The sequence below is a fragment of the Pongo abelii genome, chromosome 22, assembly GCF_028885655.2.
Source record: "Pongo abelii isolate AG06213 chromosome 22, NHGRI_mPonAbe1-v2.0_pri, whole genome shotgun sequence".
Classification (NCBI taxonomy): Eukaryota; Metazoa; Chordata; class Mammalia; order Primates; family Hominidae; genus Pongo; species Pongo abelii.
This window is the reverse complement of record NC_072007.2, coordinates 44,395,356-44,409,459: the sequence shown is the minus strand read 5'-3', so window position 1 is coordinate 44,409,459 and position 14,104 is coordinate 44,395,356. Positions and strand designations below refer to the sequence as shown.

Below are 14,104 nucleotides of genomic sequence, written 5' to 3'. Positions count from 1 at the left end.
GCTGAGGCACGAGAATTGCTTGAACTCGGGAGACAGAGGCTGCAGTGAGCCAAGATCGCACCACTGCATTCCAGCCTGGGTGACAGAGCAAGTCACATTTCCCCCCAACTGCCAAAAAAAAAAAAAAGTCAATACCGTGAAAGACAAAATCCAAGAAGTGATCCAGATTAAAGGTGGCAAAAGACATAAAAGCTAAATGCAATGAACTGGCTTCTGAAAGGGGAGGAAAAGCTGCTATAAAGACATTAGTGGACCCAGGAATATTTGAATAGTCTTTTGATTCAAAATCACTGTTTCTGTCCAGTTTGATAATTATGAGTGACTGTTCTTAAGAAATACACATACAAAGTACTCAGGGAGTAAAGGGGAACGATGTCTGCAAATAGTATCTCAAATGGTTCAGAAAAAATATTTATGCTTCAGAAGAATGGCAAAGCCAATGTGGCAGGCAGTATGTTAATCCCTGGTGAGCCTGGATGAAGTCAAGTCCTAAATTCCTCATTCCATTCTTAACAACTTTCCTATAACTTGAAATTTCAAAATTAGAAGTGAAAAAATTAAGAATATTTTAATTTACTCTGTTTTACATATAATCCTATTCTCAGTCAATACGTGAGTCAGTGTTTACAAAGATTAAAAATGACAAAAATTGGTAGGGGCACTGGAAACCATTCATGGGCCAAGGGCAAAAGAAACTGAGGTACAAACTCTTCTTCAACTCTGAGACCCAGAACACTACATTGTGGTGGTGTTCATACTGAAAATACTTAGTCACAGAAATATAAATTTTTCATTTTATTCAAAGTTGGTACAGAATTGCTAACATTTCCATAAAATAATTACTATACTTCAGTTACAGGACAAAATACCACAGAAAGGAATGTACTTTGCAAGAAATGTAGTTCATCTTAAGTTTCCAAATACTTTTGAAGGCTAATGCAGCAGCTGGCAAAATAACACACAGTACACAAAGAACAGTGTATTTTACAGAGTCAGTAATGAAAACTGACAGCTCTTTAGCAGATATGCTTTTTTTCATTTTTTAAACAATAACACTTTCAAAAACACATGAAACCAAGATCATACATGTTTACAATTTTAAAAAATCAGATTGTACACAGTAGGTTAGAATAGACAAGTTAGAATTGTCATTATTTTAACAATCTTAAATCTACAATTTCAACTGTACTCCTTTCAATATAGAAATAACCTGCTTTATACCAAATTCTACTTTCTGCTTGCAACTAAAACACTGTACAATGAGATGGATCCAATTAGTCAAACCTTAAAATTAAAAAAGCTGTGGACAACAGAGGGTAAACTGGAAATCCATTTACAATTCAAAAAACTCACTAATAACAAAATTAATGTTCATCAACTTTATTTATAATCACATTTGGTCTACAATGCCTAACTAAAATAACACATGTACACAATACACACCCCCAGTGTACTAACTGGTCTCTTACAAAAAATCTGAACAAAGCATCATAAGCAGGACACTGGGAAGAACATTTTTCAATGTAGACATCTTTTAAAAATGCATTAATACTTACATATCAAAATTACTAGATAAAAGCAGCAGCACTCTGCTGACATTTGGCTTAAAAATAAATGAATGAATGAAGCAATTTCACAGGATATTATTAGAAAAAGAATTGGTTTTCTTCTTGAAGAAGACTACTAACTTTTGCACAGCAACTATTTTTGATATCCATCTTATCAAAAAGAAAAAAAAAGCACTGAGAAGTGTAACACAGTTCATACGTGATTGCCAACATGGGTCTGGACAAAAGAAAATGGGATGTCCAAGCAAAGAACGGGTAAATCCCTGCTCTATTTCTGAACTCTGCTGGCAATCTATAAACTGAAGCAGTAACAGTGGGGGAAAGCAAGGGAACAAATTCCATACCATCATCTGACACTAATGGAGTATGGCATTATTAAAAAAAATAAAGCTTTTGCATTTTAACAACCCCACAGAAAAGTCTATGAGCAAAAAGACTTGATCTGTTTGCCACTCAAAAGTTAGAGATCTCACAGTGAAATTAGAAAACTCTAATTATACATATTTACACTGCTAGGACTACTTTTCACCTAGGCTAATTAAAGCAGTTCTCCATGAAATTATAAATGAAAGGCATTTCTGCCGAAGAAATCTCCAGAAGCATTTTTTTGTACAGTTCTTACAAACTATCTTAAATTTAAAAACATGTAAAGGTACAGAACACATAGTATGTAGGATTAACAGGTTATAACAGCTTTGCATTATCACATGTTGCTAAGCCAAGGATGTTCCTCAAACTTCTCTTTCCTGCATTTCTGGTACTCTTCTTCCCCTCATCCCTCCAGGCCTGAGGTTTGATATTCTCAAATAATGTGGCGGGCTCATTCCTGGCTAGCTTTTTGCCGGCAAGAATAATCTCTCCCTCAAAGTGTTCAAGTTAACTCTTCTAAAACATTTCATATTAGTCTACACCAGATATAGTCTTCCTTCTAGATATATCAGAGTTGACCAAGTCTTTCCCTAAAAAGATAATTATATGAAAGAGTAGGAACAAAGACAGTCATTTCTCTCCCATTCTGAGAATTACATCTTTTAACACATGGGCAAAATTTAAGACAAAGACATTCATTCATTCTTGATAAACAAGCTACTCGGAGGTGAAGTGAGGAGGTGGAAAAGGGCAATGCTGAGTAGAAGAACATACGTTTTCTTCTGCACACACATTAACAGATTTCATCTCATCTAGACTAGAAGAGGGTTAATGGGACAAGTGAAAGAATCCTCTCCATCCCATTGTGAAAAGAAAAGTAGCTCCTCTAGTAAATATGCTTCAGAATTAGTCTGATGCTCAGAACACTCAGATCAAATTATCCTTTATTAAAATAAAGCACAGTCAAGTATAGGAAAAAAATAAAGGTAACTTCATCTCTCACATACAAACGTACACAAAAAAAATCAAAGACAAGTAGTATTTGCCCTGTTAAAGTATGACTTTCTGCATGTTTGGGGGGGCACTGTTAAGAGGTAATATTTCTTAAAAGATTTAAGATTTTTTACAAAAAACCCCAATGACACTACAGCTTAAAGCAGAAATGTGTCACCTGTTCCACCCACCAAAAACCTAGACATCCATCCCTGTTTCTCGTTTCAAGTTGCGGTAAAAAGCCTTCAAACCCCATTTTAGCTAGTAACCCCCAAATATAATTTTGGCATTCTTGACATTTATATTCTCTCCCTCCATCAATGTGGTACAAACTTATTGAGATTATTCCTTTGGATCCCTCACCATTAGGACCATTTTAGATACCGCATTGTCTTGGGCTTATCAATACTGTAGTCCTCATAGAAACTCTGAGACAAATACCTGGTGGCCTTTATGACTGGCACTTGTGGGATACAGAGAATACTATTAGTCTTGTGCTTTCTATGTGTGGATACACTAATGTGTGAACACGATTTTGTGCTTTCTATGGACTTTAGCTTTCTATCATGGAATATAAACTGTTGTCACATACCTGTTCTCAGATATACCTATCAACCTACAATGGAAACACAACAAAATTAAGATCACAGAACATAAGTAACTTTAAGTTTTTAATTATGGATATAAAAGAAACAACATTTAGGCTGCATAATGCATTTTTTTTTTTTTTACTTCCTTCACTAGTTATGACAAAATTTAAGAGGAATAACAAATACAAATTTTTGTTAAGAACAGAAAGGTGCAAACTAGCAGAGTCAATACTGGTAACCAGAAGGCACTAATCCAAACACATAAATTTCAAAAGCTGGTTATATTATGGAATACCATATATACTGGCCTTTGCCAGTTTGGGATTTCTACAATAGCAATAAGCCTCGTTTCTGTTTCCAATTATAACAACAAAAAGATGAGTTACTAATGAACATTCCACTTACAGAAGTCTAGGCTATGTTGATAAACTGAAAACTTATCTAGACTACTCTGTCCAAGAGCAATAAAAATTAAACACTCTTTTATCCAGCAGCACTAGGAAACAGGGTGAATTTACCAAGATAAATTAGGTTGGGGATAGCTACTGCCAACTTGTGCTGTTGTCAAATTCACTGTAATATGTATTCCTCTTATTGATAGAGCTCTGAATGTAAACAACCTAGAAGTGAGGGGAAGAACTTCAGTATCATGGGCAACAATTATGTTATAGTGCTTTTCGGTGGTATAGAGCAAAACCACTGTTCCTACACTATGAAAAATCTGAGACCACTGTGTTTTGTCTTGATTTGCTCGCTCTTCAGCTGCTTACTTTATTCTAGCATCCTTTCTCTTCAAGCAAGCTGTGAACCCAAGTAACCGAATTTAAGAGTCATTACATAAAGTAAGGTTACTGGTTTAAGTCAACAGCCTCAGACTATGTATGGTACTGCCCAAAAAGTAAAGTGCACAAGATTAGCAATGATACAGATATACCAAACAATTTTTGTTTATTTCTGAGTGAAAGACTATACGCCAATGGTTAGGGTTGCTGATTACCAGATAAATTAGGTACTTACCCCAAAACAAAAAACTAATCCCCCTTTTTATAAAGAAGTTCAGATGGAAACAAAAACACAAATTACATCAATTCTCACAACATTCCTTTCAAGGTGAATCAGTAATTTAAAGCCTTATTCTCAGCACTGGAGAGAGAGGAGTTTAAATAAAAACATTTATATGACTACTAAGTGAATAATGGTGTGGGACTCACCACTGGCAAAGCCGGTTAATTACTTTGAACCTTAACTAAATTATCTCCGAGGAGTCAAAGTAGCTGAACAGCTAAAGTATTCCAACAGAGGACAGTCTGACAAAAACATTCCATATTAAGTGACCTTGATAGAAGAAAAAGATTTGCAGCCCTAAGTTAACCAAGTCTAGCAATCGAAAGATTACTTTTTCACAATCCAGCCTCATACCTTCCAGTACAAAAGGGTTCCTCTATATGCCAACTAATTCCAAATTTTTACTTTTACTGCAAAAAAACCTTTTTGGCATCAAAACTCCATTGTTTCTCTGCACTCTGACACCATCATTTCAAAGGGGCTCACATAAATGATCACTACTGCTCTCTCCCTAATTTTTGAAAAAGGAGTTTTGAGAATAAAATAGTGCTTTTATTATTAGCCAACACATAGTGTGAGAAAATCATTCCTGAGAATTAACATTTTAAGCTAATAGAAATTCAGTATACTTAAAACATAATTATATTTAATGAATCATTATTTGGATCTAAAAGTCCTCAATACTGGGGCAAAATGTCACTTTCACATACCATGCCAATATGCCTTAAAGTGAACTAAGCTGACAAAAAAATCAAAATTTGAATTTGCTAAGTGCTGAAAAGACTAGGTGTAGAACTGACACAGCAATGTGAAGGAAGACAAAGACCAGTCTCTCTGAATGGTAAGTGGGCATATACACATATAAAAATATATCCCATCTGTAAAGAAGTCTGCTCAGGCTATTATCAACACTAAAATGCCTTCAACAACCTAGCATCTGGCTAATGCAAAATCTTACAAATACTGAAGCCTCAAAGCATTTTTCTACTAAATTATCTCTACTGTGTTAACAAACTTTGTACTTTATAATGCTTAACATCAAACCAGGGTTTAAAAAACTGAAACTTATTTATTGGTGCCCTAATTTATATGGGGAGGAGTTTAAAGTAGCTGAGAGCCAAGGTGCTTCAAGCTCTACAATCTAATGAAAATGATTCTACATATGCAGATTTTAAGCTAATATTTGTTGTCTTTTACCAACAGGCTAATGTCTGTGTCACCCAGGTACTTATCTCACTTAATCCACTTTTCTGATTTCTTAGAAAAATTTTGTCCTGGCAAGTCTCTGTAGTCACATAATTTAACAGGAAAGGTCTTGTATACATCTCTCTACCCAAACCTAGGAAATAGTGAGGTGTCACCACCAACGACCCATGTGATCCCTTTCCAGTCATCATGCCTCTGATGAAAATGAGCCAGGGGAATCAACATAAGGTAACCCTGTAAGCTTTAACACTGCCAAGCAGGAACAGGGAAGACCTAACCTTTGAATAGCAAGTAACTGAGTAGCTAATAAGCCGCTTTATTTGGTGGTAAAGAATGAAAATAATCCATAGGCTACACCAAATGATATTCAAAGTCAGAGGGGAAGATCCATATGCCCACTATAAAGAAAATAAGCCATGGACTACGAATACAGACACACTCTATTGGCTCTCACAAGACTTAACCTCTTGCTTAGCCTCAGGTTACAGAAGCGCATAACAACCCCCTCAACTCAGTTCTTAAAATGTGAAGTTTCACAGAGTGATGGGTCCCAGCTAATTTCTTGAGGTATCATCCCTAAGAGCTATGGCTACATGACCCTGGCCAGCCTCTTTGTGCCAAAAGACAATGGATCCTTTGAGCCAAGTGAAAAGGAAGCCCTAGGAGATCAGATCTATTGAATTTAGGCCAAAGGACACAGCACCACTGCTATTGCTTGATGTTCTCTCATCTAAAGACAAAGCATAATTACCCCCAGGAAAGAACAGCTGGGGAAGAAGAAATCGGCTCAAGTGTTTACTCTCTGGGGGTGGCAGAACAGAATATTCTGAAAGATGACCAGGGAAATTAGAGGTCCCACAAAATACGCAATAATCATCCTGCATACCAATGTAATATGCCCTTCTCATCAGATCTTGGGATGGAAATTGCCTGAGAAGACAAAAGTCTAAGAACTGGGGATACCATTAACACCTGGTAAGACATTTATTTTTCTCTACCTTCCAAGACCAGTGTCCTCACCTCATTTTTACTTTTAGCTATTCTAGTCAATATCAATCTTCAATTCTGAACCTTAGCTTGAGCTAATATAAAAATATACACGTTAATGTCTAAAAACCAATGTCATCATTTAGGACCCATTTAGTCAGTGTAAAGTATGAACATTTTGCTAGCTTAAGACAGTCCATGTATCATGCCAGGAACAATCATTCTAATGAAATATAGATTGAAGACTGGTCCCTGAATGAAGCTGCAATCAGCAATTCACAAACTTACTTGAGCACATTATCTATTACTGGGAAGCAATAAGAAAGACAAGCTTCAGGGACTTTAGTCTAAATAAAATGATGTTTATACTGGCAAGAATAAACAATTCTAATGAATATGCTAATAGTCATTCCTTATTTACAGACTTTAGTACTCTAAACTTGACCTACTGCTATATACACAAAGACACAAGATGATGTACCTTATGTATCTTACAAAGACAAGAGCAGAAAGGAGATAGAGGGACCCTAATTCTCCAAACTACTAGGACTCAATGTTAAATAAAGGGAGAAAAAAAAAACCACAAACACCTCCTATTCATTTACACTGGATATGGAAGAGACAGGCTGCCCAGCCAATATGTCAATTATCACTGAATTACACAGTAGTGTGGTTCAAAGAAAATTTTAGTTCTCACAACTTAATGTTAATTTGAAAAATCCAAGATCTTATTACTTTCCCAAACACCAAAAGGTTGTCCCAAAGGAAGAACAGTTCCTTTGAAAAAATAGGACAAAACATTGACAACCATTTGTCCAGACACATCTGAACAAACCATGAGTCCAGATTTGGAGACCTGGTTTCTGTTCTTCCCAAATAAGACTTCATAACCTTGGACATGTCGCAGCCTCAACTTCCAAACAAGAAAAGGATGAGCTCTATTTGGCCCCCAAATTATAAACCTCAAGAATAAAATTGAGAAAAAAATTCTACAAGGCACTCTAAGCTCTTCAGAAATACATGCTATTCATACATAAATTATTTTTTCATTTACAGACTCAGTCCATCAGAAAGCCTCCTGATCATGGGAAGACACTATGCTACCTGATAATTTCTAAAATTAACTTTGGACTAATCAAGTCTATCATAATGAAACTAGTTTATAGACTACAAAAAAATTAAAAAGACTGAGTTTTGATTCAAAATCTACAAAAGTATTTATGAAAGTAACTTCCCTAAATACAAGCCTAGTAAAATCATGCAATCTAAAAAGTATCAGAGATTAAAGAAAGTCAAAGAAAGTACATACATAATTTGCTTCCTTCATCTTTCATGGAGGACAAAGGACAGTGTGGAGCATACAAAGACACAGGAGTACGTAATCTGTAGAGCTCGTCTCTAACATCTTTTGTACCCTGTACCCACTAGCTGCAAGTGGGTGCCAAGCCATGTCAAGTTAGAGTCCTATAATTAAACAGTCCTGTAATACCCTCCACAAGACACACTACTAACCCCAAAAGTTCTTGTTTGGCACCTCTCAAACATGTTATCCATCCTACAGAAAGACTATATTGACAACCTAACAACAGCAAAGTATGCACTGAGTTTTCTGTTACCGATGGCCAGTTTGCACTGAAACATCCTCATGCTCTAAGTCACTATAACAAAAATGTAGAGGCTGTGTACAGATGGAAAGTCTTTTGAGGAAAAAAAAAAATCAGGGAAAAACTTATCAAGGATGCAATAAGATATCAGAATTAAATTTTCCCTCTAAAAATTCAACCTTGATATATCATGATCTAATCAAGTAGAGCAATCCAGCACACAAAGGCAGCGTCAATTTTTCTTCAGGTTTCTGGACATATCTTCCAACTGGATCCACTTAGGAAGGCATTTGGCTAACAATTTTTCCAAATAACAAGAACAAAGCTAGAAAATTAGCAGAATATATGAGTAATCATCTGATTAGCATAAGTTAATCAAACACTGCTTAGGGGGCTGGTCATTTCCAAACTATATGAACAACCTTAATATGATCAATAAATATGGGGATCATCAGCAACATTTACTTCATTTTCTCCCCCATAATCATTTAACAGTACAATCATGACATGTAACTTTACAGGCAGACTTGTTGGTCATTTCAGTATGGTTGACTTAAACTCGAAAGTAGAAAGAAAAAAAAAAGGAACTGGAACAAAGTTTTTCCCTAACATTCCATATACTGATGGTACAAAAATACCTACAGGAAAACATTCTTTCTTTTGGCAATCAGAATCCGTAGGCTCATGCTAACAAAATGAACCTGGCAAACGAACTTGTCCTGAAACAAGTATCACACAAGCACATTCGATTTTCAGTACATAACTGATTGTACAATGTCTGAGAAATAAGTTTTTCTTAATGGTAGGAGGGATTACAGAGACAGAAAAAAAATTTAGAAATGAGCAAATCTTCTACTTCAGGGTAAGGTCTGCCAAGACTTGGCAGTGCAGACAGTATACCTTAATTCATAGTAACTTAACATATATTCTGCTCTAAGTGCTCTGTGAGAATAACTGGTCTCTCCTTACTTTGGTATGCAAAATTTAAAACCACATTTGCACAATTCAGTCTGTTAAGTTTTGCTTCACTTAAGTTGAAGATTTACTTTCATCCATCTCTGGGAAAATAAAGTCTTGTAAATAGATGATTTTCTGCTAAGTAAAATTTGGCTAAAACCTACAGCGTAAACAATGCCTGAGAGATGCAACAGTTACATAACTTTTTTTCCCCAAAGACCAGTCAGTATCGTCTTAAGTTAGTGTCTCACCATATCCTTAAGTTCATAAGGAGAAATAAACAAACATGAAAATTCCAAGCGAACACACAGCAAAAAGTCCAATATTTAGTATTATTTTAACTTGCCGAGTCTCTTCTAGCATCTGTAAACAAACAGCCTCCTCCTCCATCAGGTCTCTGAGACTCCTCTTGCTGAGGCTCTTACTTTTAAAGCCACAAAACCAGTCTATGAACTTCCAGTACCGACCTCCATCCTCCGTTTCTTTCTTTCTCTCTTTCTCACCCATGAGAGCTGCTTGCCCATTGGAGTAAGCGTCAACTGGTGTTTCTGCCTCTGAATGACCTAAGGATGCCACTGGGTTGCCCTCCTCTCTGCAGGTTACCAACAGATTAACATCTTCAGGCTGAAGGCCCTTAATGCTGTCTTCAGATTTCCCGTTGGGAATGATGTGGTTGATGGTCTCATTATTCTCACTGCATCTCAGAATGCTCTTTTCTTGCATTTTGTACGGTTCCTCTTTCGGGGAGCAGCTCTCCTTCACCACCAGGTTCTTCTTAGACCAAAAGGTGGTGGTTCGAATCTGTTCCTTCGTGGGAGGTGGCGTGAGAAGGCTCACAATTACAGTAATGAGTCCCGTGACCCAAAACAATCCTGTGGCCACATACATATAATGGACGTCTTTGATGAAGCCCGGCCTATTATCAGGTTGGTCACATTCTGGGGCACGGTAGGCAAAGGCCAGTATCAAACGGACTGCTCCAAGAACAAAGCCAGCCATTCCACCATAGAAAGCCCCTTGTTCATTGCAGCGCTTCCAGAAAATTGCCAGCAGGAATAAGGCTGCCACTGGGGGTGTCAGGTAATCTGCTACCTCCTGAATGTAAAGGTACATCTGGCCTCCTTGCATCTCCACGATGATTGGCACCCATGCTATGCTGATCACCACCATAAATGCCACAAATATCCTCCCCACAATCATTAACTCCCGGGAGCTTGCGCTCTTGCGGATAAGTTTGTACACATCGAGGGTGAATATGGTACTGGCACTGTTAAAGATAGAGTCCAAGTCACTCATCAGAGCTGCAATCATCACTGCCATCATTAAGCCCCGAAGGCCCACAGGAACCAGCTTCATCACCAGGCGTGGGTAAGCAATATTGGAGCAACCAGCTCTGCTTCCACACACTAGCATGCAGTGCTCTGGGTTGATGCAAGCTATATCATCAGTAAACAGTATCCTGGAAATCATTCCTGGGACAACTATGATAAACATTGGCAGGAGCTTTAAGAAGCCAGCCATAAGAGTAGAGCCTTTGGCATGAGCAATGTTTTTGGCTGCAAGGACCCTCTGCACGATGACTTGGTCAGCACACCAGTACCATACTGAAGCTGGGGTCTGCCCAAGAATGAATCCAGGCCAAGGAACATCTTCATCTGTTGGATTCCGCAGCATTTTCAGGGCTTCTTTCTTAGGGTAGACATTACAAGAATTTGTGTTGGAAAGGTTGTATGTCAATAAGATGGAAGTGACATCGGGTGAGGCCAACATGTACCTTCTCTTAACTTCCTCAAACCCGCCAATCTCCATTATGCTAATAATCATAAGTGTAAGTGCCCCAATGATCATAAGCAGAGCCTGTAGAGTGTCTGTGTAGATCACTGCAACAAGGCCTCCGGTGACAGTCAGCAAAGCAGTCATGCCAATGAGCAGGATGACAGACACATAAAGATTCCAACCCAAAGACTCCTGGATAAAAAGGGCACCCGAATACAGATCCACCGAGAGCTTGGTGAAAATATAGAGAATCAGAGACAAGGCTGCAAAATAGACCTGAATCCTATGGCCACCAAATCGCTTGGACAAGTATTCAGGCATGGTATATACCCCTGACCGGATGTAAATTGGGATGAAAACCCATCCCAGAAGTTGTAAAAGCAGTAAGGCATTGAATTCCCATGCGCCCACTGCAAATCCACTTGCAGCTCCAGATCCTGCCAGCCCAATGAAGTGCTCACTCCCAATATTGCTCACAAACAGAGAGGCACCAATTGCTACCCAGGTCATAGAGCGCCCCGCCAGGAAGTATCCACTCACGGTGCTTCTATTAGATTTCCACATGGCAAAAAAACCAATGCACATGACCAGGATAAAATACAGGGCCACTATGGCAATGTCTGCTGTGTCCAGTACAGCTCTCATTCTGGTAACTTGTGAATAATAGCGTCCAATGACAGAAGTGTCCAACTTTTTATTTATTTTTAGTAACCCCAGCCAAGTCTGTAAACCATACGTGAACTGGACTACACAGAGCAACACAGCAGGTCAAAGTCTTTGTCCTTTGGTTTGCTGTCTTGATGGTGGTGGTTGTGATAAACTTTGAAGAAGACAGTTTAAATTTTCCGCTTCTTAATTGGGATTGAGAACTTAGCTCGTACTCTTAATCCACTCTCCACAAGACCATCAGCATTTACTCAGGTGCTGGAGGAGAAATTCTGAGTTGCAGCTAAGTCTAGTGAAGCCTACTGTACCAACCCTGCAAGGCAGCAAAGACAAAAGACAAAGATTGAATTAGAGGAGGGTCTCACCACGTGATGAGGAAACTTTCAGTCTAGCAAACACGGCGCAACAAGACATTCTTTATAAAAAGAAAAAAAAATGTTTAAATACACTTCAGTTCCACAGGAAAGAGCAATCTATATGATCACAGCTGATACTTATGTCAGTGAGAATATTATCATTTTGAACTAAGGACAAAAATTCATCAACCTCATAACTAAGTGGCCTAACTTCAGCAGCTAACTGCCTACCACAGCATTGCCCTTTCTTGTCTTACTGTGGTAGTCTCAGATTGGAACAGGTACTAAGATCTTAAAGCACCCTAAAGGGTAGAAAACACTAATTATATTCATAATAAGGGCACAAAAATGAAATCTTAAAATACTATGAATCCTAAGAGTTTGGGGCTAACTTTATGGCCAGTTAGGGTCCTGGATGGAACAGGCAGGTGGTGTTTACTAGATGTTATCATCCACCCTCAGAAAATTTAAATACAGAAAACCAAGTACTGCCCAGTCTCTGGAAATGTATTGTTATAAAGCTTCTTAAACTCCAGTAAATGGATATAGTTGTCATACAGTAACCTAGAACTTGTGAGATGCCCCCTGCCCTAATGGGAAACATGACATTCCACACAAAACTAGAAATATCCAACTTACAAAACAACTCAAAAATTGTATTATTTCTGCTAGTTAGAAGATGCTGCAAGAAGATAAAAAGAAAACTTTAAAAGAGGTAATTTCCTTCTCTTCCTTTTCATCAGGCAGTATTTCCAAAAGAACCTCTGAGAGGATAACGGCACTGACTAAAGGTGTGATTTTATTATTTTTTCCTTTTAATGCTTTTTGTTGAAGGGTATAGGAAGCAGAGAAAACAGGGAGGAGGAGAGAAGTTTTCTGAACACTAAAAAATGATTTATTATGTCCGCCAAACCTCAACAAAACAGACATTTGTTGACCATTAGATAAATCTTCAGTAGGACCATCAGGAATTTTTCAGTTCTGGATTAAGATAATCACTCTGCAAAACAGACATTTAAATTTACCTAAAATTAAATGTATTAAAATTTGATGGTTTTTCTCCTGAAAAAGAGACAAATACTAAATTTTCAGTTAATTGTACTTGCAGCTGACAAATCAATACGAAAAACATTTTTATTCAACCTAATGCCTTCCACACATTAACTTCTAAATGATTTCTCCTTTTCCAATAAGGCAACCTCAGAGTAGAATGTTTTTCCATGCTTTTTCTGATGAATCTAGGCATTTTCCTTTTAAGTCCTATAAATTATACTAAAGCTACGTCTTCTCAAAACTGTTCAAAACAGACCACAGTATTAGAAACTTTACAACACACTTCTCACTGACAAAAGGAGCTAAACATAATGCCTAGAGACTACTGCCCTACAAAATTAGGTTCTTAGGTCTAATGCAAAAAAAAACTGCCTGGATAGAAATGTCTCAATCCCATCTGCATGCCTTTTTAAAGCATTAAGCACTACGATAATTATGCTATGAAAAGTGATTTAAATCCTTTCTAAGTATCAATGGCTGGCATAAATAAGATTGCCAGAGAAAAGCAAAAAAAAAAAAAAAAAAAAAAATCTTAAAAGTTGAGGTTTGTATCACTTCATACCTGCCAAATCCTGAAGATGATCATATTTCTATGACCACCTAACCCACCCCCAAAAACTTTCAAGTTTTTAAACAAATGCTTTGACATTATGTAGGAAGAATCATCTAAATTTTTAATAAAATCTAATCAGATGACTAGTAAACATTATTTAAAAGGGTATCGTTAAATGTTTCTGCATAAGGGAAGCTTGTCAATTACAATGAAAACTGCTGTGTCAATTACAATAAAAACTGCTGTTCCCAGTTATGAAACCCTGCCTCCAGGGCTCTCTGCTACCCAACAGCCATCCAAGTCATCCTCAGGCCACTTGTTTCAATTTTCAGAAGGCTACCTGGCTAATCAGGTATCACTC

The 14,104-nt window shown here is 37.5% G+C and overlaps 2 protein-coding genes across 2 annotated transcripts in view; both read right to left on the bottom strand.

The window, feature by feature from the left end:
• MRPS6 (mitochondrial ribosomal protein S6) overlaps positions 1-14,104 on the bottom strand; it is a 68,032-nt gene that overhangs the window by 34,682 nt on the left and 19,246 nt on the right. The window lies entirely within an intron of this gene.
• SLC5A3 (solute carrier family 5 member 3) overlaps positions 783-14,104 on the bottom strand; it is a 33,590-nt gene continuing 20,268 nt past the window's right edge. The window contains exon 2 of the mRNA XM_024239358.3: positions 783-12,094. Within this exon, the coding sequence (XP_024095126.1) occupies positions 9,604-11,760 (2,157 nt within the window). The 5' untranslated portion in view covers positions 11,761-12,094 and the 3' untranslated portion in view covers positions 783-9,603. The remainder of the gene's footprint in view (positions 12,095-14,104) is intronic.